This window comes from Gorilla gorilla, chromosome 9, assembly GCF_029281585.2.
Source record: "Gorilla gorilla gorilla isolate KB3781 chromosome 9, NHGRI_mGorGor1-v2.1_pri, whole genome shotgun sequence".
NCBI classification, from domain to species: domain Eukaryota; kingdom Metazoa; phylum Chordata; class Mammalia; order Primates; family Hominidae; genus Gorilla; species Gorilla gorilla.
In genome coordinates, this window is record NC_073233.2 from 129,472,961 (window position 1) to 129,499,501 (window position 26,541).

Here is a 26,541-nt window from a genome sequence, read left to right on the forward strand (position 1 = left end):
TGATGTTCTTTTAAGTTATGCATGTCTTTCTCTCCCTGATTAGCACAGATATCTAGGAGTTGACTGTTACTTGTTTCAGCTTCTGCCTTGAGTCTCCTCTGAGACTGTTATCTTTGTTATTGTTAATTGAAATTGAGAGCAAGAAGTGGAACACTTTGTTTTGCTCTTGTGTCTACATGTCTGAAATGGGTAAATAAGAACCTGCACTGGGGATCCACTTATTCGTTCATTCAGCCCGCTGCTCCTGTGAACCTGCTCGCGGGAGGCATAGGGGCAGTGGCTTTTTCGTCAGAGAAGGGGCTGTTGCATTTTTGCACCCTGACCGAAGAAGATTCAAACACGTTTGTCAGCTTGATCACGGAAGAGAAGATCAATTTCTGTTTCTTCGCTGCGGTTTGCTTGTCAGCGTGATGATATTATTCGTAGTCAGTAATAATATTTTGAACTTGCCCCAAAGCATCTTTTTTTTCTAAGACATCCAATTTCATAGGGGCTTGTCTCTGGAAATCCTGAAAAGCCCCTGAAAGGACTCCACGCAGCAGAGCAGCTGTCTTTTCTGGACCTGGGCTCTGGAAGCAGCCCCACAGTTCCAGAATGTGGGAGGCAGTGGTTAATGTCTTCACTTGCTTGCAGCACCTCTCAATGGTACAGTTGTCGGGAGAGCCACCCCTACTTTATCCTAACCCCTGTGGTTTTTCTGCCCCTTGAGATATAGAGAAGCAGGTGTTCTTATCACTGTGTGTTTTGTTTTTTGTTTTTTCTGGAGTGCAGTGGTGCGATCTCGGCTCACTGCAACCTCCTCTTCCCAGACTCAAGCGGTCCTCCCATCTCAGCCTCCCAGTAGCTGGGACCACAGGCATGAGCCACCATGCCTGGCTAATTTTTATATCTTTTTTTTTTTTTGGTAGAGACAGGTTTCGCCATGTTGCCCAGGTTGTTCTCATTTGAACTCCTGAGTTCAAAGTGATCCACCTGCCTTCCTAAGTGTTGGGATTACAGGTGTCAGCCACCAAGCTTGGTCTTTATCACCTTTTAACTGTTAAGAAACCGAGAAACGGAGTTGCAGTGCAGTTTCTTTAACTTCCTTCAACAAGCGTTTATGAATAATGCCCTTTCTGTGTGCTAGGAAAGATTCGAGGTGCCAGGGGCAGGAAAGTAAGAGGTCTTATTCCTGATGAACGGCAATCCAGTAGAAAACACTCGCAAAATCAAGTCACTGAAATACAGTGAGGTATAAGATTATGGAGAGCGCTGGGTGCGGTGGGAGCCAGAATGAGGGCCAGGTGATGCTATCTGGGGGACAAAGGAGGACTTCTGAGAGAGGAAACCCCAGCTGAGCCTAAAAGGATACAAAGCAAGGTCGGAATGCTTTTCCAGGTCTAGAGAGACCTTGAGCAAGGGCCAAAGCATGATCAGTGGGGAATGTGCACGGCTCTTGAGTATTAATAGAATGCAAATTTCCAGGTGGGAAGTGGTGAGAAACGAGGCTGGAGGAAGGTGTGTATGTAGAGGCCAGGTCCTGGGGGACCTCACCTGTGCCTTACTAAAGAGATTAAAGTTTGCTTTGAGGTGATAGGGTCCCTTTGAAGGATTTTAGTAGGGGAATGACATGGCTAGACTTGCATTATAGAATGATGGATCTGGCAGAATGGAGAGGATGGATTCAGTGGAGAGAGAATGGAGGTGAGAGCTGATGCTGGGGTGCGTTTGAGGACTAAGTCTGCAGGGCATGGTTTCTGATTCACCTGGGATGATGGGAGAAGTGATTATATCGCTCATAGAAAGGCAGAGGTAAAGGAGTAGGCTTGCAGGGCTGTATATTAAATACAGACATGGACAGGTTGAATTGAAGCCTCTGTGGTGTGTCCAGGGGGCAATGTCCAGCAGGAATCTGGACATATTACAACATCTGGTGCAGCCTTCCGCCACCCTTTGCGAGAAGTTTCTCCATGCCATCTGTGATAGACAATCTTTTGTTCTATACTTGAACATTTCTATTAATGGGGAATTTGCCATATCAAAAGGTGCTTCCATTTTACTTTGGGACAGTTTGCTGTTCATTTGTTCACTAATTCATTTGTGAATTAAGGTTCTCTGGTAAGGGAGAGCCCAAATTCTCCTCCCTCCAGCTTCTATTCGTGGACTTTGTTCTGCTCCCTAGAGATGCACAGTAGATACTTCCTTTTGCATGAAAGCCTTGCAAGTATTTAAGGACCCTGTCATGTTCTCCTGAGTGTCTGCCATTTCATGATGAATATCCCCAGTTCCTTTCCTCATATTCTATAGATCCTCAATCTCCATCTTCTAGGTTCTCCCTTACGTCTGCCTCACGATGTCAGTGCCTTAAAATGTGGTACCTGGATTTGGCCCCAATAGCCTGATACATGCAGAAGATGTTGAGATTTTGCCTTCATGATTCTGAACACTCTGTATCTATTAATAAAAACCTGTGACAGTGTTTCCATTTTTAACAGCCATCTCAAACTGGTGGCTCCTATTTTTTTTTTTTTGAGAGGAGGTATCATTTGCATACCACAGGATGCTCAGATATTGACTACACCATTTAATCAGTTCTGAAGGGTGCATGTCAAGATGTAGAGTATTTCCATCACTCCAGAAAATACTCACGTGCCCCTTTCCAGTCAGTGCTCTCCACCCCCAAACCCCTGCCCCAATTACAGGCAACCACTGGTATGTTTATCACTGTAGCTGCCTATTCCAGAATTTCATTTGTTTGTATGTTTTGTATTTGGCTCCTTTTACTCAGCATAATGATTTTGAGATTTATCAATCTTTTAGCTGGTATCAGTAGGCTGAGTTCACTTTAACTAAAATACCTGAGATCCTTCTTTCTTATGGATCTTATTAAAGACCGGATGTTCCCCGTCCTGTGTTTGAGCAAACAGGTTTTTGAAACTACGTGTGGAGCTTTATTTTTATTTTTGGTTATTTTTTTGGTTTGAATTGTATTTTTGGCATTTATTTATTTTTTTGAGACAGAGTCTCACTCTGTCGCTTAGGCTGGAGTGCAGTGGCGCCATCTTGGCTCACTGCAACCTCCGCCTCCCAGGTTCAAGCGATTCTCCTGCCTCAGCCTCCCGAGTAGCTGGGATTACAGGCATGCACCACCACGCCCAGCTAATTTTTGTATTTTTAGTAGAGACAGGATTTCACCTTGTTGGTCAGGCTGGTCTCGATTTCTTGACCTTGTGATCCGCCCAGCCTCCCAAAGTGCTGGGATTACAGGCGTGAGCCTCCGTGCCTGGCCCCGGCATTTATTATATTATTTATACAATTAGCCTTTTACCCTTTGCAAATTTGGCAGATTCGCCTTCCAGATCCCTATCCAGATCATTGACAGATGTGTTGAGCTCTGTGAGAACTAGAAGTCTTATCTTGGGTTGAGATCAAACCATACGTCAGCACTCTTGGGATGTGCTTATTTTACCATCAGTGAATTTTATCTGACTGCGTGGTCCACAAAGATCTTCATGAAAAAAAGAATGTTCTGTGTCATTGTCCTGTTTTTCAAATCAAGAATTACCACGAGGAAAGGAAATAGAGTTAGTCTGTTGTGACTTGTGTGTGAAACCATTTGGGTTCTTAGCCTTGACCTTCTTTTCGTCTGAGTGCTCTCAAATAGACTGTTTCATAATCCATTCTTGAAACCACCTTTTCTTCATTGAGGAAATAAAAGTGTTTTCACATTCTAGTTTTTGAGATCTTTGTTCTTCATAATTCTTCTAGAGATTATTGAAAAGGATGCTATAATCATCCTAAGTCTTTCAGTTCCTTAGAATTTATTTTGTACTCATTTTCCTTTAACTTAAATGGTTTTTCTTGTCCGATTTGAAGATTATTTTCCTTGATAAAGATAAAAGCAAATAGAAATTTTTTTTTCTGTTTTTTTTTTAGACCCAGCTTTACTACTATGTTGTTATTCAAAGATTTTTTTCTTTTTTTTTACTAACGAAGTCTTTATTTCTTTTGTTCTCAGCTTTCCAATCAGCCAGAAAACATAAAGTATTTTCAATTCAAAGTTCTAGTAAAGATAGGAAGAACTGGGTGATGGTTTTCATAAATGAATGAATGAATGAACGAATGGACGAATGTGTATCAAGTGCTCTGTTTTTTTAAATTGATACATATGATTATGTCTGCTATTATTTATTCTATTGGCCATCAGAGCAATGATCCTATTCCTTTCTAATTCTTTATAGAACTTGCCAGATAACCAATCCATTGACCCACCAGTCTGCCAATTATTTTGGTAATTTGAAACATAAACCTTGATTCATTTTGAACTTATCTTGCTACTATTCCAACAGACTACTGGCTATGAGAATTACAGCTAGAATTAGCTAGCAGTAACTGAATTTGTTGCTCTTGGTTATATGACCTTTTTTCCCATCTTGAATGTGTTCTTTAGAAACCTGAACTCATCAGGAACTTTTCTGGGTAGTTGCCTGCTAGAGTCCTAAGTTGGGTATCTACCACACTTCTTCCTTTTAGAGTATCTGTGGTTATATTATGTTTTATTATTATATTATCTGGCCTTCCCATCTTCTTGAGAGTTTTTGGCCCTGGGATTATGTCTATATTTTTATCTGAACAGTTTGATTTCTTCATTCCTAAAGGCTAGTGCCCTATATCCTCTTTCATAACTTAAGAATGCAAAGATGGGCCAGACGCGGTGGCTCACGCCTGTAATCCCAGCACTCTGGGAGGCTGAGGTGGGTGGATCATTTGATGTCAGGAGTTTGAGACCAGTCTGACCAACAAGGTGAAATCCCATCTCTACTAAAAATACAAAAAAAAAAAAAAAAAAAAAAGAATGCAAAGATGACTTTGTTTCTTCACAAGGTTCTTGTCACTTACTTTTACCCATACAAGTTCTCCTTTGGGGGTCAGAATTCAGTCCAAAATGCGTGTTCTCTTAACTGTTGCTGTTGATAAGACAAGAGCCTTTTCCCCAAAATTCTGAAGAGCACCATTTTCTAAATGAGCAGTGTATTTTCAGATACAAGCTATGCTTGGTCATGTACCTGCTTGTTATTTCATTAATGAGTTATTGTCAGAGTCCTCTGGGAACTCTCAAGAAATGGGGTGATCATTTCCTGAGGTTATGTTGGGTTCGAGGAGCTCTTAAAGAGAATTAACTTGGCAATGTATACATAGATGGACTTTAGCATTACCACTGAGTGGGCAGATGGCTACCATCATGTCTGGATAATAGGTTGACTCTGTTGGTTCAGTTTGCTTTAAAAGTAATACAAACCTTTAGCTTATCACACTGGTTACAAGAAGGAGACTGAATGAGTTAATTTATCCAAATATCTGTTTCAAAATTTTCTTAAACCAAAAGCATATCTGCCAGGTGAGATTTCTCCCCTTGTGAGAGATTTGTAGGGGGAGATTACTTAGTCTCCCATTGACATTTATTATTCTGCCTTGTAACCCTACCAGTTGGTTTAATCCCTAGCCTTTTTGTAGCAGTATCTTTTTTTTTTTTTTTTTTTTAAGGCAGGGTCTCGCTCTGTCATCCAGGTGGGACTGCAGTGGTGCAGTCATGGCACACTGCAGCCTCACACTCTTGGACTCAAGCAATCCTCACACCTCAGCCTCTAGAGGAGTAGCTGGGACCACAGGGGGCACCACCACACGTGACTAATTTTTTAAAAAATTTTTCTGTAGAGATGTGGTTCTCATTATGTTTCTCAGGCTGGTCTCAAACTCCTGGCCTCAAAAGATCCTTCTGCCTTGGCCTCCCAAAGTGCTGGGATCACAGGCATGTGCCACCACACCTAGCCAAATCGATTTTAATAATCTCAATATGAGATGAAGTGTTTGGATAGAGTGATGTCATGAAAAGATTTCTGTCAAGGATTAGAATCCCAAAGGTGTAAAACTAAAATCTCAAAAACATGAGAAAGGTGAAAGATAAAGTTTCGCATATAATTTGGATTTAAGAAGGACCCAGAAGCCCTGTGATTCTAAAGAAGGCTTGAATTGAGTGATTTCTCATGTCAAGCGTCTCACCAGCTCACTGGGTGATAAAACTAGTGTTGGGCAGATTTTCTTCCTTGCCTCCCTCTCTGTCCCTCTTCTCCTTCTTCGACACCAAAGATAATGTAAAATCAGTGCAGTTACTCAAACGGGGCTTAGTTTTTCAAGGGCTGGCTTCCTGCTTCTGTTAAAGTCTGTCTTGGAGACTTTCCTCAGTATATACTTTCCTTCAACTTTTTACTTTTTAATTTCTAAGACCACGGAAAAGTTGGAAAAACCGTATAACGAACACCCATGAAACCTTCACCTAGAGTCACAAACTGTTAGCATTTGCCGGTTTGCTCTACTTCTATCATTGGTCTATTTATCTATCCTGTGTATCCATCCATTATTTTTTAGCTGAATCATTTTAAAGAAAGTTGCAGACATCATGCTCCCTCACAGCTACTTAAATGTGTATCTCCAATAAATGAGGGCATTTTCCTATATAATCACAATGCCATTCTCACACCTAAGAAAATTAACATGAACTCGGTATGACTTATAGACTATATTTTCTCAGTTGTCTCAAATTATTTATGGCCACTTTTCCCCTTCAATCTGGGATTTAGCCAGTCCTGAACTAAACCCTGGATTGGATTTACACATTGCAAATTTGTTTAGTCATTGCATTTGGCTTTTATACTCCTTTAGTCTTTTAAAATCTATAACACATTATCTGCCTTTTTTCTTTATTTATTTGGTTTTTGTGGCCTTGATTTTTTTTTTGAAGAATCTGGAGCAGTAATCATGTAGAATATCCCACATTTTGGATTTGTCCAGTTGTATAGAATAGTACCCAGAGGATGTGTTATTCTCAATGCTTTATTCAGGAGGCACCTAATATCAAGTTGTCCTGCTATTGATGATGTTTAGTTAAGATTGTGACTCTCTGATCATTCATTGTAAGATTATGTTTTGTAAAATTTTATTTCCCCATTTGTAGTGAATGATTTGTCTGTTCAGATCATCTGAACATCCTGGCCCCAACACTTTCACCGAATGGTTTTAGCATCCAGTGATGATCCTTGTGTGATTTAGTTATTGCAGTGGGGATAATTTTTCTGTAATTATATTATATTATATTATATTATAATATATATATTATTGTGTCCAACCCTTATTAAGTGCCATTCTAATATAAGAAAAAAATTGGGGGCCAGACGCGGTGGCTCATGACTGTAATCCCAGCACTTTGGGAGGCTAAGGCAGGCGGATCACGAGGTCGGGAGGTCGAGATCATCCTGGCTAACATGGTGAAACCCCGTCTTTACTACAAATACAAATACAAAAAAAAAAAAAAATTAGCCGGGTGTGGTGGCGGGCACCTGTAGTCCCAGCTACTCAGGAGGCTGAGGCAGGAGAATGGCATGAACCCAGGAGGCAGAGCTTGTAGTGAGCCAAGATCACGCCACTGCACTCCAGCCTGGGTGACAGAGTGAGACTCCATCTCAAAAAAAAGAAAAAAAAAAAGAAAAAATTTCTCTTTTGCTCCTCTGTCTTTTAGTATCATTAGAGACCCATGTCCTATTTTCATTCAGTGTGTAATCTGTTACCATCATTTTTCTTTTTTATGTTTGAATTCTCCTAAATTCGGCCAGTTGGAGCCCCATCAGGCTGGTTCCTGTGTTCTTTTGAGATGACTGCATTTATTTCTGAGCATTTCCTTAAACTTTCCCTGCCTTAGCCCAGGATCAGCCATTTCTCCAAGAAGCCCTGGTTCCTATTCCTGGTGAATGTTATATGGAAACCAAGCCTTTTTCTTAGAGACTTTCACTGCAAGGATTCTCTTACTTGCATTTGGGCAGATACAGTACCAATGAAGGGGAGACCTGGAAAACATTCATCTTCTCTGAGAAGCCAGTGTTTGTGTATGGCCTCCTCACAGAACCTGGGGAGAAGAGCACTGTCTTCACCATCTTTGGCTCGAACAAAGAGAATGTCCACAGCTGGCTGATCCTCCAGGTCAATGCCACGGATGCCTTGGGTAAGCTGCTGCCTCCTTGGACCTTTTCACATGGATATGCATGGGCTTCCTGTTATGTGCAAAGCACCAGCTTAGATACTGTGTACTCAGAAGAGCCTGACATTTATTGGGGGAGATGGGCCCATAAGAGTTAGCAAAAAGCATAGGGAGGTAATTGAAGGCCTGCTCAATTCTTCTTAGTAAGACTGGGTGTTATTCTTTGTATCTTAGTTTCCTCATGCAGTTCCTGGCACATAAGAAGTTTAAATATATGTCTGCTGAATATGTAGATAAATGCATGAATGAAAAACGTATTTCCAAATCAGCAGTGCCAATTGGACGTATTCAGTGAGTGTGCCTGACTCTCTGTAAATCAGTGTGCCAAGCGATGCAGGGTCCTCTCAAAGCCATCTAGGATCTAGTTGTGATCTGCTAATCTAGATACAGGATGCATAAGTATGCAGGGAGAAGTGAAACTCTTCAGCATCCTCTCCCTGCTTCCCCATGTTATCTTACGCTTTCCTACCTCTCAGCCTTGGCTAACCTGATTCTAGCTGCCCAGAGTGCCCTGTTTCTTCTCATCTCCACCCATTCAGCCTCCCCTACTCGAAATCCTTTTCATATCTCAGGATCCAACACATTTGTGGCTGATATCCCAACCAGAAGACGTCTCCCTTCTTCTCTATGTCCAGAACATAAGTGTATGCATAACTTTGTGTCTGTCACTTGGTGTGTTTCACCTTCCATTGACTAGATTATAAAGCCCTTAAAGATAAGAACTTGCCCTGTGCATATTTGTATTGCACCTACTGGAAAGCCTGATAGCCTAACAGTCTGTAGGAGTTTAATAAGTTTACTGATTTGCATGGCATTGAGTCAAAGGTTGTGTATCAGCTTCGGGTAGTATCTAATCTGACTGAAGACACATATATAAGAGACACAAAGTGCCAACATAGACATAGGCATACTTTGGAATGCTTGTAGAAAGCACCCTACTTAGACATTTCAATGAACGTGGCAGATGGAGTGATGGTGCAAGGTATCTTAGCATTTTCCAGCCTCTTTCCATGGAGATCCTGTACCTTCAAGTAGGGCCAGCGAGCCCTCCATTGCCTTCGGGCCACACTACCAGATGTGCCCTCACTGCCCGAGGAAGCAGGCCAGGAACATTAACCCCCAGTGGTATTGCTCATCAAGGATTCAGCTGTTCCCTAGTTCTCTAGGAGAGAAACACTTCTGAGTACTCGTGTCTAAAGGGCACTGCTGACTCTTCTGTAATGTTTCGGAAATTTGGATAGTGCCTAAAGGTGGCTTGCTTCTTTCCAACTTTTCCAGGCAAATGCCTGCATTTCAGGTATCCTTTTCATTGGCATAGGGCTGCCCAGCTTCAAAGCAAGCTGATTGGAGGGTCTGTGTGCTTGCGGGGTGGCAACAGATAGACAAGAAGTGGGGGTTGAGGCCAGGCACCTTGAGGCATAGCAGGAAACCCTACATGGGCCTGCCTCTAATGCTTCGTGCTGTGTTCCTTTTTCTTTAGGAGTTCCCTGCACAGAGAATGACTACAAGCTGTGGTCACCATCTGATGAGCGGGGGAATGAGTGTTTGCTGGGACACAAGACTGTTTTCAAACGGAGGACCCCCCATGCCACATGCTTCAATGGAGAGGACTTTGACAGGCCGGTGGTCGTGTCCAACTGCTCCTGCACCCGGGAGGACTATGAATGGTCAGTTCTTCTTTGATGGCTGGGGACTGAGTTGTGTTTTATTCACTCAGCAGTGTTGTGGGAAGAGATTAGCCATGGTCCCTTTCCCTGAGCAAAGGAAGGGAATAGAAGGAAACAAGTATTTGTGAAGCATCTTTTATGTGCCAGGAACTGTGCTAGGCATGTTTCATGTAAGTTGTTTTCTTTAGTTCTTATAGCCAGGTAATGCGGTAGAGGTGTCTAGGAGATCTGCAGCTATTTCTACAGGAATAGATAGCTCTGGGATTTATTTCTATTAGGGTAACCCAAAAATATGCTGAAGGTTTCATTGTTTTTAATCCTTCTCCTTAGGACCCTATTCTAGAGGGGATTTATTTCTTTATCTGAAACGAGGGGATGTTAGTGTATGTATATGTGTGTGTGTTTGCATCATTTATTATTCCTTAAGCAAAATATCCAAGGCACTGCTGCGAATGCTAGAAGTAGGAGAAGTGATTTGTGCATGGCTAATTGGCACAGGAGGTAGAAGAGAGCAAGTGCCTCAGAGGAGGAACTGGCACTTTTATTGTGACTATTGAAAGGAATGAGAGGGCTGTGGATTGCTGTTGGAGAATGAGGAAATTTTTGGAAGAAGTGCTGTTTGAGCTGGGCTCTCAGGGAGCGTCTATATTTGCAGACAGCAGTGTTTTGAGACCATGTGTCTGCAACAGGCAGGTGTAGAGGCAGCAGGGTGTGGTTGGGAGTTGAATTGGGATGCCTTGTTGGGTGTATGACATGGGGATGATAATTGGAGATGAGGCTGAAAAGATAGAATACAGTAGGGGAGAGAGACCTTAGAGGGGATGAACCTTATTCTATAATTAGGAGGAGGTCTTCAGGGGCTTTTGAGGAGAGTTGATGATCAGAACAGAGCTTAGCTGTAGGAAGAGGATTCTAGTGGCAGAGTACACAGGATCTCAGAGCTCCTGGACAGTCACTGTAGTCTGTAATTCAGCATGAAATCATTGTAGTTTAGTCAGGAGCACCAAGAGAGCCATGGGTATTTAATATAAATACACAACTCATATTTCAGTGGTTGCTGAGGCACAGAGGAACTAGATTTTGCTTTGGGCAGCTGTACTTGTCTTGACTAAAGCCAGAAACCTCTGATGTATTCTAGACCAGAGGTTGGAACATGGTCATATAGTAAATGTTTTAGACTTTGTAGGCCATATGGTTTCTATGATCTGCGTTACAACTCCTCACTTTGCCCATGGCAGTGCTCATGGGTGAATGAAAGCAGCTCTAGAGGAATGAACGTGGCTGTGATCCAGTAAATCTCTATTTACAAAAATGGCCAACCAGGTTTGGCCACTTCTGTTCTCGACCAGTGCTTCTGAAACTTTAAGGTGCATATGAATCACTTGCAGATTCTGCCTTGGTCACATGCAGATTCTGCCTCAGGAGTTCTGGGGCTCTGTGTTCCCATCAAGCTCCCAAGAGATGTGGCTGCTGCTTATCTGCACATTCACCCTTTGAGCAGCAAGGCTTAGAACAGAGAAGACAGTCATTTCCTTAGAAAGGTGTGTGCTCCCAAGGTAACGACACAGACTCTTTAACAGCAAAAGCACAGAGCTGGCTGATGTTCTTGGTGACGTCAGTTCCATGCCGTTTGCCTTCTGCTCTTTCTTACACACTTTTGCATTATAGTCTAATCTAATCTGAGAGCTTTGTTGGCTCCAGGTAGTCCTCCCCAGACCGGCTTGAGACTGGAGAGGTCCTAATCCCTGAAAAGATCATAGTGCCCTCTCTCTCCCGTCTTCCTATCCCCAATATGTACTTCAAAATAAAATTAAGACTAAGTAAAAAATAGGTAAGAAAGTCTAACAAATCTTTGGGGTTTTTTTTTTCATGACATTTAGGCTTAAAAACAAATAACATTAAAATTTTCTCTCTTGCCCTACATTTCCCCAACCCTCACCAAAAAAAAAAAAAAAAATCACACACACAAGAAAAGAAATGGAGCTTGGTGTGCCCTTCTGGGTAAACTGGCCTGGGACCTACTGGTCTACCATGCCCACCCCATCTGCCTTGCTGGAACCTGCTGTATGCTCACCCTGCTTGTATGTGGAGTGTTTTTATTGTAGACCAGTAAAACCACCTGCTCTGCCCCTCGTGGAGTTGGGTTGCAGGCCAAATGAGATCGTGGGGTGATGACCCTCTGAAATGGTAAGGGGTATATGGATGTCAGCTGTTCCCCGCTCCACCCCCCCCCAATTGTTTCTCTGCTTGCTGTAGCTGCTGGAAGGCAGCCAGCCCAACTATATGGCTCTTGGAGATGTTTGATGGCATTGGACTATGGCACTGAGAAGGAAAATGGTCCCAAGATGGATGTCAGGAAATGAGATGAGAATGAGCAAGCTTATAGTATCTTTCCATTAGTTCAGGTACTGGTTGACAACTGTGTTTGAACACCAGGTTATTTCTGATAGTCCTTTTAGACCACACTGGGAAGCCCAGCTATTGGCCCATGTTTCCTGATTTCCATGGTAGATTCTTTTATATTCTTATATTTCTCGACATTGCCAAGTCATACAGCTTTCACCTTCTTGACTGCAACCCCTAGTAAATAATACATTTTCTCTTATGACCCTGTACTTACACATGTATGTGTAGATACATACACACATATAATTAAAACACAAGTTTTAGGAGACAACATTGACTTTTAAATGTATGATGGGGCCTTTTGCAATCTTTTGCACTTTTTTGGGAGGGGAAGAATCTAGTCTTGGGCCTCCCAAGTACTTTCAGAGTCCACTAGGTCATGACCTATGGTCAAAGAAAGCTGCCCAGGAAGAGTGCTTTGCTATTGGAGGCAAATAAGTAATTAGCTAATGCTTTATCTGGTTCCTAAAAAGATTTAAAGTGGCCGTTCAGTAATAACGAACTGAGGTAATGAAAGAGGCACATTTGATACAGTGACAAAACTGCTGCCTTTTGAACAATTCTTACAAACTATTAAATGTGGATTATGATATAATGCACACAAATCACTCTCTGTGTATCTGTTAATACTTTTTGTGTCAGAAATGTTTAATGAATATTTGGAGTTTTTCTTTTTGTTTTTTGTTTTTCTGGGACAGAGTCTCACTCTGTCACCCAGGCTGGAGTGCAGTGGTGCAATCTTGGCTCACTGCAACCTCTGCCTCCCAAGTTCAAGCCATTCTCTTGCCTCAGCCTCCAGAGTAGCTGGGATTACAGGTGTGTGCCACCATGCCCAGCTGATTTTTGTATTTTTAGTAGAGACGGGGTTTTGCCATGTTGCCCAGGCTGGTCTAGAACTCCTGACCTCAAGTGATCCACCTGCCTCAGGCTCCCAAAATGCTGGGATTACAGGCGTGAGCTACCATGCTGGACCTAAATATTTGTTGAATTGAATAGAGCAAATAAATGTGTTCTGGTAGAGCACATGAACGTGGAATATATGTTCTGTTCTATAATTCTTTGAATATATTCTGTAATTCATTGAATTATAGAATTTACAGGTTTGGAAGGGCCTCAGAACATTCATAGTACAGTCACCTCGTTTTAGAATCGTCTTCGACTGAGGCCTCCTGCTTCCTACTCCAGGATGCTGCCCTTCAAGCTGGGAGGTTTGGCAGATGTGACTCCAGATCACAGGAGGTCTCATGAACCTAACTAATGTATCTCAAAGTACAGGATGACTTAGCTAGTATGTGGATATACTCTTAAATAACATTGAACCCCTAGTCAAATTTTTTCTTTTTTTCTGAGACAGGGGCTTGCTCTGTTGCCCAGGCTGGAGTGCAGTGGCACAATCACGGCTCACTGCAGCCTTGACCTCCTGGGCTCAAATGATTCTCCCACCTCAGCCTCCCAAGTAGCTGGGACCACAGGTGTGCAGCACCATACCTGGCTATTTTTTTTTATTCTTTTTTGTAGAGACAGGGTCTTACCATGTTGCCCACGTTGGTCTTGAACTCCTGGGCTTAAACAATATGTCTGCCTTGGCCTCCCAAAGTGTTGGGATTACAGGCGTGAACCACCATGCCCGGCCCCAAATAATTTTTTAAAAAGGTTATTCTTTTAAAATTTCCCTTTTACTTCTTCAGATTCTGTCAAAAAGAAAGTCTCATTGGTTGCTAGTAACTGTGACATTTGCCTAATCCCTTTTAACAGAGAGGGCAGGTTCAGAGTCTTAGAGTAGGGAACTGGATCTGGCTAAAATTTAATACTGTTTTGATTTGGCATGATGATTTTTATTTTTTTTTGGTCTATTTATGGCATGTGATTGTGTTTTTCCAACTGTGGTTCTGATATAAATCTTCTTTTGAAGATGTATTTTATATAAAAAGTAAATATTCTTTAAAGGGACATGTTAAATAACTTATAATAAAAGTGAAAAGTAGTAAGGTGAAGTCAGCAGAATTGGTACAGGAATGCCTGAAATGTATAAAACAGTGGCCTTAACAAAGCCCAATTGCCTTTTTAGTGACTTCGGTTTCAAGATGAGTGAAGATTTGTCATTAGAGGTTTGTGTTCCAGATCCGGAATTTTCTGGAAAGTCATACTCCCCTCCTGTGCCTTGCCCTGTGGGTTCTACTTACAGGAGAACGAGAGGGTATGTATCACAGAGGTTGCCCTGTCAGGTTCTCAGCGGTCCGCACATGGAGCGAGAGAGCATAGAGGACCATCTGGATTGCCCTACACTCTAAATTCTAGAATTCCAAGTTAACAGCCTGCAAGTAGTTTGGGCAACATTATAAATTATGGTATTTGTAAACTCTCCTACCTCCACATTGCAAGTCTGTAAGCATCCCTGAAACTCTAGGAATATCTTAAGTCATCAACTTCAGCAGGGAAACATCTTCAGAGGAATGTATTCAAGAGATATATTTAAAAATCTTGGCCAGGACAGTGCCCTAAATTGTCTGGGCCTGCCTAGTCTAATTATAAGCAGAACTGACTCAGAACTACGAACATCCTCTTTCTAGTTCTAAAGGGAAATGAGTGGATGGACTCTACTGGCCGTGGGTAGTAAATGTATTTCCAGCTGGGATGCCTTTGTGGCTATTCTTCCATGTTTCTGACCTCTTGCTCTTGGGGTGGGGTGACAGCTACCGGAAGATTTCTGGGGACACTTGTAGCGGAGGAGATGTTGAAGCACGACTGGAAGGAGAGCTGGTCCCCTGTCCCCTGGCAGGTAAGAGAGGTGGTTTCTTCCCTTTCGTTTCTTGAGACATGGTTGAAGCAGTATCACCATCTCACCCAAGTCCGGGCTTGTGGCTCCTTTAATTGAGTGGAGAAAAACAATGGCCGTCACAAGCATCACAGAGCTTCCTCTTTTCCCTAAGGTTGGTTTCCACACTGAACTTATACATAGCCATACCCGTTTTTAGGAATGGAAAGTACTTTGTGTCAGCTCAGTTTCTTTCAGGGAAATCCCTTTGTTAATTGAAAAATATTTATTCAGCATCCACTAGGGTAGAAAGGTCCCCACAGGCTTTTGTGTGTTCCTTAATCTGTTTGTCAAAGTTGAGTATAAAGAGGTGTGTGACTTCTTAGGAAGTAGCTAAGTAGTCTAGGTTAATTTTATAATAAAACTAACTGTAACTAAAATTTTAATGGAATTTTATAGATTTCAGTGTACTTTTTATGTGTTGCCAGTTTAACCCTTTTAACAACTCAGGGAAGCAGATATTATCAATTTTGTTTTTTACTTTTTCACGAGGAAGCATGTTCAGAGGAGGTTAAATGGCTTAAGGTCACACATCTAGTAAGTGACAAAGTTGAAATTCAGACTCTAAGCCCCATGCTCTTCATTGGACATTGCCCAAATGGCAAATAAATGTCATTCTCACTATTTTAGATAATCATTATGCATGCTAATTAAGAAAAACTTCTCTGAAATGATTCACATGCTATAAAGGTATAGTGTGTTCTAAAACACATTTCTGCTAGATTTAGTGGCGATGTAACATGGGGTCTTTACCACAGAGACATGAAATTATGATACTTTGAAAAATAATCTCTTATTTGCTTTTCTTCACTCTGTTTCCAGTTCTTATTCATTTAAAGCTTCTTTATTCCCTCTGTGCCCTCTTTCCTGCCCATACCTCTTGGTGAAGGTAAATGGCTGGAGTTAACTTCCGTCTGCGGTGGGTGGTGGTGTCTACGTGGACAGCCATAAGCACCGAATGAATCATGAAAGAAGTGTGTGGTCTCCACAGGCAGGGCAGGGCAGCCCTCTCTTTTGCTCACTGCTGCCAGCTTGCCCTGGTGTTTTTCATGCTAAGTTCGTTAGTCCCTTAATTTAATCTTTCATCATTACCAGAGTAATTAACATACCTCACTGTGGAGACTTGAAAAGAACCACCACTTCAGCAAATTCCAGCAAATGAGCAGATAATATTCAAATATTTCCCTCACAAGAGCTGTTATTGATGAGGGCGTGGGTTAGTAGGGTTTGAGTGATTGCTCTTAAGGGGCTGGAGTGCCTACTTTTGTAATAAATATTTCTGAAGATAATTCAGCAAGGGACAAAACAGTTTGTTTAAAGCCATCTAAACTGGCAGGAAAGCTATTTTCTCTTCTACTGGAAGATAGAACAGGGAATGAAGTGGAGAAATCTCATTCCATTGTGGGCCACCTCCTATGTAAAAGAGAAAAAAAAAAAAAAAGGCATGGCATAGGAGGCAGGGATATACCAGGAAAGAAAAAGATGCTTTCACAGGACTAATGGGGGCCGTAATATCTTTGCAAAGATGAGGTAATCTGGGCATCTGGAAGGATTTTTTAAATGCAAGAATTTTTCTTCCTTTACAATTACTATGAAAACACACATTCCTAGGCTGTATGTATGGCAGGACCAGCCAAGAATTCCATTCCTTTTCCAGGGTAAGCATTGTGCCCTGGAATGCCGCATGCTGCTCTGAACATAATCCTAAAACAAGTATTTCTGGATTCAGGTTCTACTTTATGGGTATTAGTTTCTTAGAGGAAAAAAAAGCCCAGAGTGACAGAATCTGGTTTATAGATGCTGGAGAGAGATGTGGGGCAAACGCCTTGCTCCTGCAAATGTAGCTTTCATGTCCCTATACCTTAGCTGGCCCCCTCCCTGGGAATGACAGCAGGAAAGTTTCCTTGACAACCAAAAGGGGAGGTAGGTTACCATGTGATGGTAACATAGATACTTCTAAAGTGAGCTGGAACCAAAGGAAAAGAAGGAAAACTTACCTTATTAAAAATTGTAGGTAGATTTATTTTTTTGATGCATTATCTATATTACAGCTTTTATAAAGAAGGTGAGTGGTACGTGTTAAGTCACTGAGTGTATGGAATCAGGAAGTGGGCAGGAATGGCTAACCCAGGCATGCAGCAAAAGAATTCCGATTTGCATCTTGGTCCCATATGCAACACACTGTCAAGATGCACACTTTAGACACAGATGCTGGTGTGCTGCTTGTGTCCACTCCTGGGAAAGAATCTGGATGTTTCCCAGGCCGTTCCCTAAGTGGACAAGAGAGTGTACTGGGTCTTCCTATTTCCAGTTGTCTGACATTAGGTAAGTATCTTCAGCACTCAGGACCTTCATTTCTACATCTTAAAAATCATCCACACTAGTGTCTGTATCATAACAGGCAGCACAGTGTAGTGGTTAAAGCATAGACTCTGGATCCAGAGTGCCTGGGTTCCAGTCTTGGTTCTGCCACTTGCTAGTTGTGTGACCTTGGGTGAGTTACTTAACCTCTCTGGTCTCAGTTTTCTCATTTGTAAAATTTGGTTAACAAGAGTTCTACCATCAGGCAGTTGTTGTGGGTCTTAAACAATACCCGATACGTAGTAAGCACATTATACACAATATGTACACAATTTATATTTGTTGAGTAGAAACAGAATTTTTGTGGTGATTATGTTGTGGAACATTTTGTAAATAGCCAAGAACAAATGCGTTATTAGTATTATTTTGGAGATCTAAGAGGTTCATAGAATTGCCATATGGTGTTGTGAACAATATGAATAAGTGAGCAAATTGATTAGAGAGCTTAGTTACAAAGCTTCAGTGACTAATGGTCTCTCGTCAACAAGATGATGGTGCTGTGGTGATACAGTCACGTGAGGAGGGAGAACAGGGCGATTGGTGTAATTAGGTTGGCAAGTGTGACTTGAAGACTGGCAGGCTTAGCCCCGAAGTATGGTTGTTGAAGCATGCATATTGGGAGATTTAGAATAAAGAAAAACATAACAAGTAAAACACTTGCAGATGAAGAAACAGATTCACTGGAGTTTAAGTAACTTGCCTGAGGCAGAAATGTGATTCCATTACACACCTCCTGAGTCTTGATTTCTGTGCTCTTCACTTGGTCCACACCACATGCCAATGAATTTGAGGTTTGTGTGTGAGAAACAAATAGGTCAGATGTGCTAGGACCTCTTCAGCATCCCCTGGGTCCAACCTCCCACGTGTCTTGTGTGTCTGGCAGAAGAGAACGAGTTCATTCTGTATGCTGTGAGGAAATCCATCTACCGCTATGATCTGGCCTCGGGAGCCACCGAGCAGTTGCCTCTCACCGGGCTACGGGCAGCAGTGGCCCTGGACTTTGACTATGAGCACAACTGTTTGTATTGGTCCGACCTGGCCTTGGACATCATCCAGGTGAGTCAGCGCTTGGTCTGACTGTGGGAGCTGTGCATCGTGACTGCCCTGTCCTGATAAGCTGCATGCAGAATGGCCTATGGAAATGGGCAGTTAGAAGTTTGTAAGTGTTACTCATCTCAGGGCTGACAGGTGAAAGTTTCCAGTCTTCTGTGTTAGTATTTTTCTTTCTCTGTCTTCATCTGTTCATATAGGAAGGATAAAGAAAGCCCAAAATCCACAGACCTGCTTGAAAGTGAGGTCTTGCTTTTCCTGCTGGGAAGGTGTTGGGACTAGTAATGTAGGATGATTAGTTGCCCCCCTATTGTGCCAACTGCCTCTTGAGCATCTTTCTTCCCAAGCCATGATACAGTAACGCTTGACTTACCCATAGCTCACATAATTGTCCACTTCAGCTGCTCTGAACACAGGTAAGAACCAGGAAGTAAGCATTAAAGAGCCCTGGACGGGCCAGGTAGATAGCCATACGCTCAAACCCATGCATTTAAAGGAGAGCTATTTGATCTTTATTCATTGTCTACTTAATCGTTTTAGAAAAGCAATTCCAACAAATTTTTATCTAGATTCCAACCCAACAGAAATTTCACAGTGCCTGGGTATTTGAGGGACTTGGGGTGGGGGATGGCGGTGATGCTGAATGGAGCTGTCCAACAATAGCACTTGATGGCTAAGAGCCTCACAGGGAAGAAAGAGTATAAAAGCAGACACAAGAACTGAAATGTAACAGCAGTCTGGTTTCACCTATTTTAAAAGCAAACAGACTCATACAATCTCAGTAATCTCCGACTTTATTATTGCCGTACAGCATAATTTAGTAACCAGTGTTCATAATGATAATGCAGAGTAATATATATGATTAAATTCTCTTTATTCTGCTTAAAAAACAAAAATGTAGTACATTTTAGAAATGCTTTCATGAAAACCTGGCTTCATGTGTCTGGAAAGTTTACTAACGTAAAACCTCTCATCCCTTGCCAGTCCTGCCAGTTGAATAAAGGGTTACCCTTCATGGGACTGACTTGGCAGGGGGTCATTTGAACAGTTCCTAGCATTTATTATTACTTTTCTCTCTTAAGCGCCTCTGTTTGAATGGAAGCACAGGGCAAGAGGTGATCATCAATTCTGGCCTGGAGACAGTAGAAGCTTTGGCTTTTGAACCCCTCAGCCAGCTGCTTTACTGGGTAGATGCGGGCTTCAAAAAGATTGAGGTATGTGTATTTTCGTGCTGTTCTTAATTAAGGGAGCAGGCGGGGCACCTGGGCTTCGAGCCACATTTGACACAGAGGCAAAGGCCAGTGTGTCAGATTACTCAGGAAATTTACTGCGAGTTTCCAGAGAATGGACCAGCTGAGCCTCTGGAGAGGAGAGAAAAGGGGGTAAGTACCTGGGAGTTGATCTTTTGGCTAGCAGAAGCTTAGCTAATAACAATAAATGGTAGTATTTTTATTTTATTTATATATGTACTTATTTATTTTTTTTATATATTATTTTTGTTTTATTTTACTACTTTTATTAAACATGATGGCAAAAACTACAATTACTTTTGCATCAACCTAAATCATGGTATTATTATAATGCTATAACAATAATCGTCTGGTATTATTTTAGTCGATTAGAGTGATAGCAACAATATCATCATCATCATCATCATCACCACTGTTATTAATCCCCATTTCTCTGCAACTTAGCTACCTAGTAACCTGTCCCACCTTATGTACCCAAGGCAAGGATGATGAGTGACCTCTAAACTGCCAAATCTTTGTCTGGGGGAATGTAGTATGCTCAGCTCACTGCCTCAGCACCTCTTTATACTGACTCTGCATGGAGAGACGGCATGTGGGTGAAGTGGGAAGTGCAGTAGAAGCAGGGAGAGGCAGAGAGCTAAGAGGAATTGCAAGACGAAAGACACAGACTTGAGAGATAGACCCGGGTGTAGGCTTGACTCCACTAGCTCAGCGACATGGGGCAAGGTACTTATGCTTTCTAAACTTCAGTTGCTTCATGCGTTAGATGGAGATTCATTTATTCACGCAACCATTTGACAGGGGTTCTCTGCATGATACATGTGGTTTAGGTTCTGATGATAAAGCAGTGGGCAGGACACACACGTTCTTGTTCCAGTAGAGCCTAGATTTTAGTGGAGGAAGCAAAATAATAAATCAGTTCTGTTGGTCGTACATGCTGCAAAGACTCTGAAACAGTGCAGTGTGATTGCGCTTTTGGAGAGTGGGGCAACATTAGAATAGGCAGACAGAGCAGGCAACTTGAAGTTGATGTCTTAGCTGAGCCCTGGCTGAGAAGAGGATGATCTTGTGTCCACCTCATGGGGATGCTGATAGAAGTGAACTGGCATCTACTGAATGCTGCCTCGGTGGTTGTGTTATTGCTCTTTCTCTCCTTTCTTTAATTGCGTGTGGTCAGCACTTGGCTAGGGGCTAGAAGAATGCAGGTGATGCACAAGCACCCACCTTTTCACAGGCTGTGGGGCGACCACTGCACAACTCAAATACTGTTGGTGCAAAATGGTGTCAGATGAGCCAAGGTGCAGAGCTACTGATGCTTATTGGACCAGGTGGGTCAGAAGAGTTAGGAAAGGAGGCAGGCCTGGCAGTGAGGTTTGAAGGAGAGTTATGCCTTGATTAGAGTAAGCAGTGGGGCAGGTAGGCCCAGGATGGGATGTGGCAAGAGCAGACGGGAGTGAGTCCGCATCAGGCTTGGAGAAGCAAGAGATGACCAGCCTGGCTGACGGGAAGGAGCAAGAATATGAGTCCCACCTGTGGACTCTTCATTGCAAGGCTGTGACATTGAGAATTTGTTTTATGGGAGTGTGGAGCCATCGATTGCCTTGGAACGTGGAGTGACACGGGATGGTGAAATAAGTAAATGCTCATTTGCTTATTTACTTATTTGAGTAATTTACTTATTGATACTGCTTTGTCCAGATCATCATGCCCTGGAAACTGGGGCATACATGGTTCTAGCTCCTCTTTCAGACCACTTGAAAATTGTCCCGTGAGTCAGAGGAAGGAACAGCGCATTGTGACTAGAAGTTGGGGCAGGTTTCCCAGATGGGTCAGGTCAGGGAAATAGGCAGGCATGGAGGGGGCATGTCTGTAGCAGAAGCTGAGTAGCCATCTTTGGCAATGGGGGTCTTTAAGGAGCTCCGATCCATCTCAGCCTCTTTTCCCCCTGTTTTTGTCAGGTAGCTAATCCAGATGGCGACTTCCGACTCACAATCGTCAATTCCTCTGTGCTTGATCGTCCCAGGGCTCTGGTCCTCGTGCCCCAAGAGGGGTAAGTGTTGCCCCAAAAGGAAATCAGTCTTGCGTCCAATGCTACACTAATAGATTCTCATGGAAACACAGACTGCGGTACAAAAACTCTTGTTTCTCATGATGGTGGTTGAAATGGTCTATTAACTGAGAAGTTTGAGACCACAGCTTAGTCATTGTGGTCAGGTAACTCCGTTCGCTTTTTGTTAGCCAGTGTCAGAGTCTCTTTAGGCATCCAGATGTCTTGCATCTGTGGGTTGTTTCTCTAGAAAAGTTGATGTTAAAAGAGAGCTTCTGTAGACATAGACAGGCCTGCCTGGATATTGTGAGAACTTCCTCTTGAGTTTCATGCATGGTACAAACATTTAACTCATTCCATCTTTCCCCTGCCTTCCCAGCATGTATAGGTTTTCTTATGTACAATCAGTGTGCACTTGGGGAAGGCAAAGGTGCTTTTTATTAACTCATTAACTGAAGGAAACAATTAAGAGGGAAATTCTGGATTTGACATTCTGGCTTTTCCTCTCTCGTAGCATTTATGATAGAGAATTGGCACAATTTTTTTCAAGGAAAATTCTAAGAGTAATGTATGTACTTGGTTGACAATATTGAGAGAGAACAGCACTTTATGAAAAAAATTTGCTTTCTTCCTTTTCATTCTTAACCCTTTACCCTCACACTTCCTAGTGGTAATCATTGTTAATAATGTCTTGTGTATCTTTCATGATTGCTTTTACTTATGTACAAGTATTATCTTTAAAACACACACATATACACACACATACACGCCAGATAGAATTGTAGTATAGTTACTATTCTGTACCTTTTTAAACAAACTTAATATGTATTGAAAATAGTTCTGTGTGAGCATATATAGATTTTTAGGTTTCACAGTATTCTATTATATGTACCATAATGTGTCACTTCCTCTGCTGATTAACATTTAGTTTAATATACATACATATACATTTCTTTGTATATTATCTTTGCATAATTTGATTTTGTCTATAGATAAATTCTAGTAAAGGAATTTCCAGGTGAAGGAATTTAAGTAGTTTCAGGTGTTGTCATTACATATTGTTATAATAATGCTGAAATAACCAGCCGGATCATTCGAAAGGAGTTTCTGACCTTTCCTGGAGTAGTATTTGAGCTCCCATTTCTCTAGTATTGATGAGGTATGTGTTCTGTCCCCATTTTCGCTAGGGTGATGTTCTGGACAGACTGGGGAGACCTGAAGCCTGGGATTTATCGGAGCAATATGGATGGTTCTGCTGCCTATCGCCTGGTGTCAGAGGATGTGAAGTGGCCCAATGGCATCTCTGTGGATGACCAGTGGATTTACTGGACGGATGCCTACCTGGACTGCATAGAGCGGATCACGTTCAGTGGCCAGCAGCGCTCCGTCATTCTGGACAACCTCCCGCACCCCTATGCCATTGCTGTCTTTAAGGTGAGTCCATTTGTTGCTGCTGGACAGTCTGCTAGAGTGGGTGAGGAGGATATGAGATCAGGAGCCTGCATCCCTGGGCTTTGCAGAGAAGCTGTTTAACTTCTTAAAGGTTGCCTTTTTTCCAAATTTGAGATAACTTATTTTCAGCCTATGGAGGGATGCCAGGCAGAGGCGCCAAGGGTCCAGACTCCCCTGCTGTTCACATTTCAAAAGGTTAAAAGTGAAGGCTCTTCCCATGAACATTCCCAGTTTGCCCCTCAGTGTCAGTAGCCTCATTTCGGGGTGGTGTCTTCATTTCTTGTGCGCTTTGCTCACTTTATTCTCTGATGACTTCTGGTGAGCTCTGCACCACCTATGGTGCCTTGCAGTTCTTTTTCGACTCTGGAGAGCAACATGGCTCTTCCCAACTCTGGGAAGCAGATTTCAAACTGAGGGGGTTGGGTTTGTGTCATAAACTTGAATGCTTATCAGACAGTTTCTTTTGGGCAGTTTCTTCTGTGGGGTTATATGGTGAGGTTTGGATAAAATTGCTGTCCTTTGCATTTAAGTAGAATCTTGATCAGGCCAGTCATTCAGCCAATAAATGTTAGTTGTCTCCTGCCTGGGGGAACTCTTACCCTTAGAGAGAACCAGAATAAAGAATGAAAGAGCTGGACTAACAGGCAAAGGTTTTCTTTTTAGAATGAAATCTACTGGGATGACTGGTCACAGCTCAGCATATTCCGAGCTTCCAAATACAGTGGGTCCCAGATGGAGATTCTGGCAAACCAGCTCACGGGGCTCATGGACATGAAGATTTTCTACAAGGGGAAGAACACTGGTAAGCCAGAGTCTCTTCTTTTGTCTCTGTAGAGTTGATCTCAAGAAAGGGGCTGCGTGTGGCCAATCTCTGCTCAGAGTAGGAGCTGGCAGCCTGCATCTTTGTTGTCACGACAACATGCACATTATTTAATTTCTTCCTAATGACATCTTAATTTCTTTTCTAATGATACACAAACAGCTGGAAGACAGCATGCTTTTGCCTGCCTAGAGTGTTGGTGCTTGGTGGGTAATTACACCCTCCTCCTGCCCTTGGCCCCTGACTGATTGGTGGCGCGGCTTCTGTTGCAGCTGGGAGAGTCCTAACATGTGCTTAATCCCTGTTTGGCACACTTGCAGGAAGAGACTCTGTGCTGGGTGCTCAGATAGTTGTTGCTTCCTGTCAGGGACTCTTGCTTGTTCTCCGGTTGCTCAGATGACCTACTGCTCATTGACTGTACCTACCTCTGCTGGAATGGTGCTGTGTAGTTAGGTGTTGTTTTAATTAACTTTTCCCACCATGAAACTCTAAACCCCATGAAGAAAGAGATGGTCTTTTTTATTCCCCGATAGTTTTACCAGTGTCTAGCACTTTGTAGGTGCTCAATTCATATTTGTTGAAAGAATAAGGGATGAAAAGGGAGGGGAAGAATTGCAGTGAGTGCAGACAGTAGCTGTCTTAGAGATCTACCGGGCTAGGCTTCAAGAACTGCTATGAGGCTTTGACCTGCTAGTCCTGGAGTCTGAGACTATTCAGTGGAAAGCCTTTATCATTTCATGACCGCTCTTTAATTTTGCTTATCTCCCAGCCATACTATTGATTCTAGAGGAGAAAGATCAGAGGATTACCAAGAAGAATAGTCCCTTTAAGAATTTCCCTCTTTATCTCAGCAGGATTAAATGGCATCCTGGGTTTGCTGATTCTCCTTTATTGACAAACTGCTAAGTTTTCTGTTCTTAACTGGAATGTTGATATTGTTTTATGATTCTTGGCTGACCCTATACTAAAAGAAAATTGACAGGGGAAATAATACTGTTATAGATATCATTGTTATCCTCTTGGGATTGTGAAGATAGCAAGAGAATACCCTGGGAAAACTATAAAGTGTCTTACAAATGTAAGATGATATTATTTGTTATGTCTTCACCACTGACCTGTGAGGTAGGGAAGGCTGGTATTATGATCCATGGTTTATAGATTAGGGAATTAAATCTCAGATATGAATTAGCTTTCCCAAAATATTCTCACTAGTTTAGGAGCTGGCCTTTTGTTGCAATTCTGCCGCTAAATGGAGAAGTCACATTCTTTCTTAGAGGAGGCACCTGTTTTAGAATAAGGAGAGTTGAAGGAATCTTGCTTCTCAGCTCCAGTGACTGAAATCTTCAGACCTTTGTTTAATGGAGGATACCCACCCCTACTGATCTGACTTGCTAGCTAGCAGAGTGGATTTTTAGTATTTCTCCAAGTGGATTTTTAGCATTTCTCCACGTTACCACTTAGTCCAGAAGAGAGGGTCTTCATTTTTACAAGTGCTTGTATGCATGTGTTTGATTTGCACACAGGAGCTTCTGAAACACTGTGTGCAGATGAAGCCAGTGGCTACCCGGTCACAACTTACTTCCCAGTCTTGACTGTCCACTTCATCCCAAGAACTTGGGCACAGCTGACATGCAGTCACACCTGTGACTGAGGAGCAGTGCGGGAGGAGAGAGTTTGTGGTCTCAGCACATGCAAACATGGTGTCTTGGTGCCAGTCAGACAGGTCTGCAATCCTCACCTTAGGTGTAGTTTCCCTTTCATGCCTCAAAGAGTCATCTTCATTTAAATTAGCCAGAGTCATTTTGGGGCCCAGAGTGAGGTCTGGATAGATGACAGGCTGGTTTAAAAGGGAGATATGTATTAGCAGGGCATAGTGGCACATGCCTGTAGTCTCAGCTACTCAGGAGGCGGAGGTGGGAGCATCACCTGAGCTCGGGAGGTTGAGGCTGCAGTTAGCCAAGATCGTGCTGTTGCACTCCATCCTGGGTGACAGAGTGAGACCCTGTCACCGAAAAAAAAAAGAAAAAAGGCTGGGGGAGATCTGTGTTGGTGAGTAGAACACAGACCTGGACCTGTGCATGGGCGGCTGTGACTGTCCCTTTGGCCATGGCCAGTTATCGCCTCTCTGCTCCTTTCTGTTTGCCTTTGGGATTTTCTCTTGCTGTCCTTTGGTTGTGAGCAGGATACTTCCAGGAGACCTACTGCCTCCAAACACAGGGCTGGAGAAGGACGTTTTTGTCTTTCTCTGCAGCCCAGTTTGGGTCAAATCAAAGCTTTTGCAATGGTATCTGGCTGTCAGCACTGTCTATGAGCACTCCGCACCTCTTGGCCTTGAACTTGTTTGCTCTAACCTGCTTGCTTTTTTTGGACACTGAGAGGACACTTGCTTTTTTGGACATTGTATTACAGATCCACGGTGTGTGTTGGATCTAGCACTTGGAGAAATGCTAAAAATCCACTCTGCTAGCTAGCAAGTCAGATCAGTAGGGGTAGATGTCCTCCATCAAGCAAGGGCCTGAATATTTCAGTCACTGGAGCTAAGAAGCAAGATTCCTTCAACTCTCCTTATTTTAAAACAGGTGACTCCTCTAAGAAAGAATGTGAC

General features: G+C 42.6%; 1 protein-coding gene across 6 annotated transcripts in view; it reads left to right on the forward strand.

Annotated features, from left to right (window-relative positions):
- Positions 1-26,541, forward strand: part of SORL1 (sortilin related receptor 1) — a 181,978-nt gene that overhangs the window by 84,617 nt on the left and 70,820 nt on the right. For all 6 annotated transcript variants that reach the window (XR_008669734.2, XM_055355797.2, XM_055355795.2 and 3 more), the window contains exons 13-21: positions 7,854-8,032; positions 9,549-9,735; positions 14,210-14,338; positions 14,835-14,920; positions 18,201-18,373; positions 19,450-19,581; positions 21,576-21,667; positions 22,852-23,098; positions 23,780-23,918. Coding sequence is in view for 5 of the 6 variants with exons in the window: in XM_055355797.2 (XP_055211772.2) it covers positions 7,854-8,032; positions 9,549-9,735; positions 14,210-14,338; positions 14,835-14,920; positions 18,201-18,373; positions 19,450-19,581; positions 21,576-21,667; positions 22,852-23,098; positions 23,780-23,918 (1,364 nt within the window). In the remaining variant the exon portion in view is untranslated. The remainder of the gene's footprint in view (positions 1-7,853; positions 8,033-9,548; positions 9,736-14,209; positions 14,339-14,834; positions 14,921-18,200; positions 18,374-19,449; positions 19,582-21,575; positions 21,668-22,851; positions 23,099-23,779; positions 23,919-26,541) is intronic.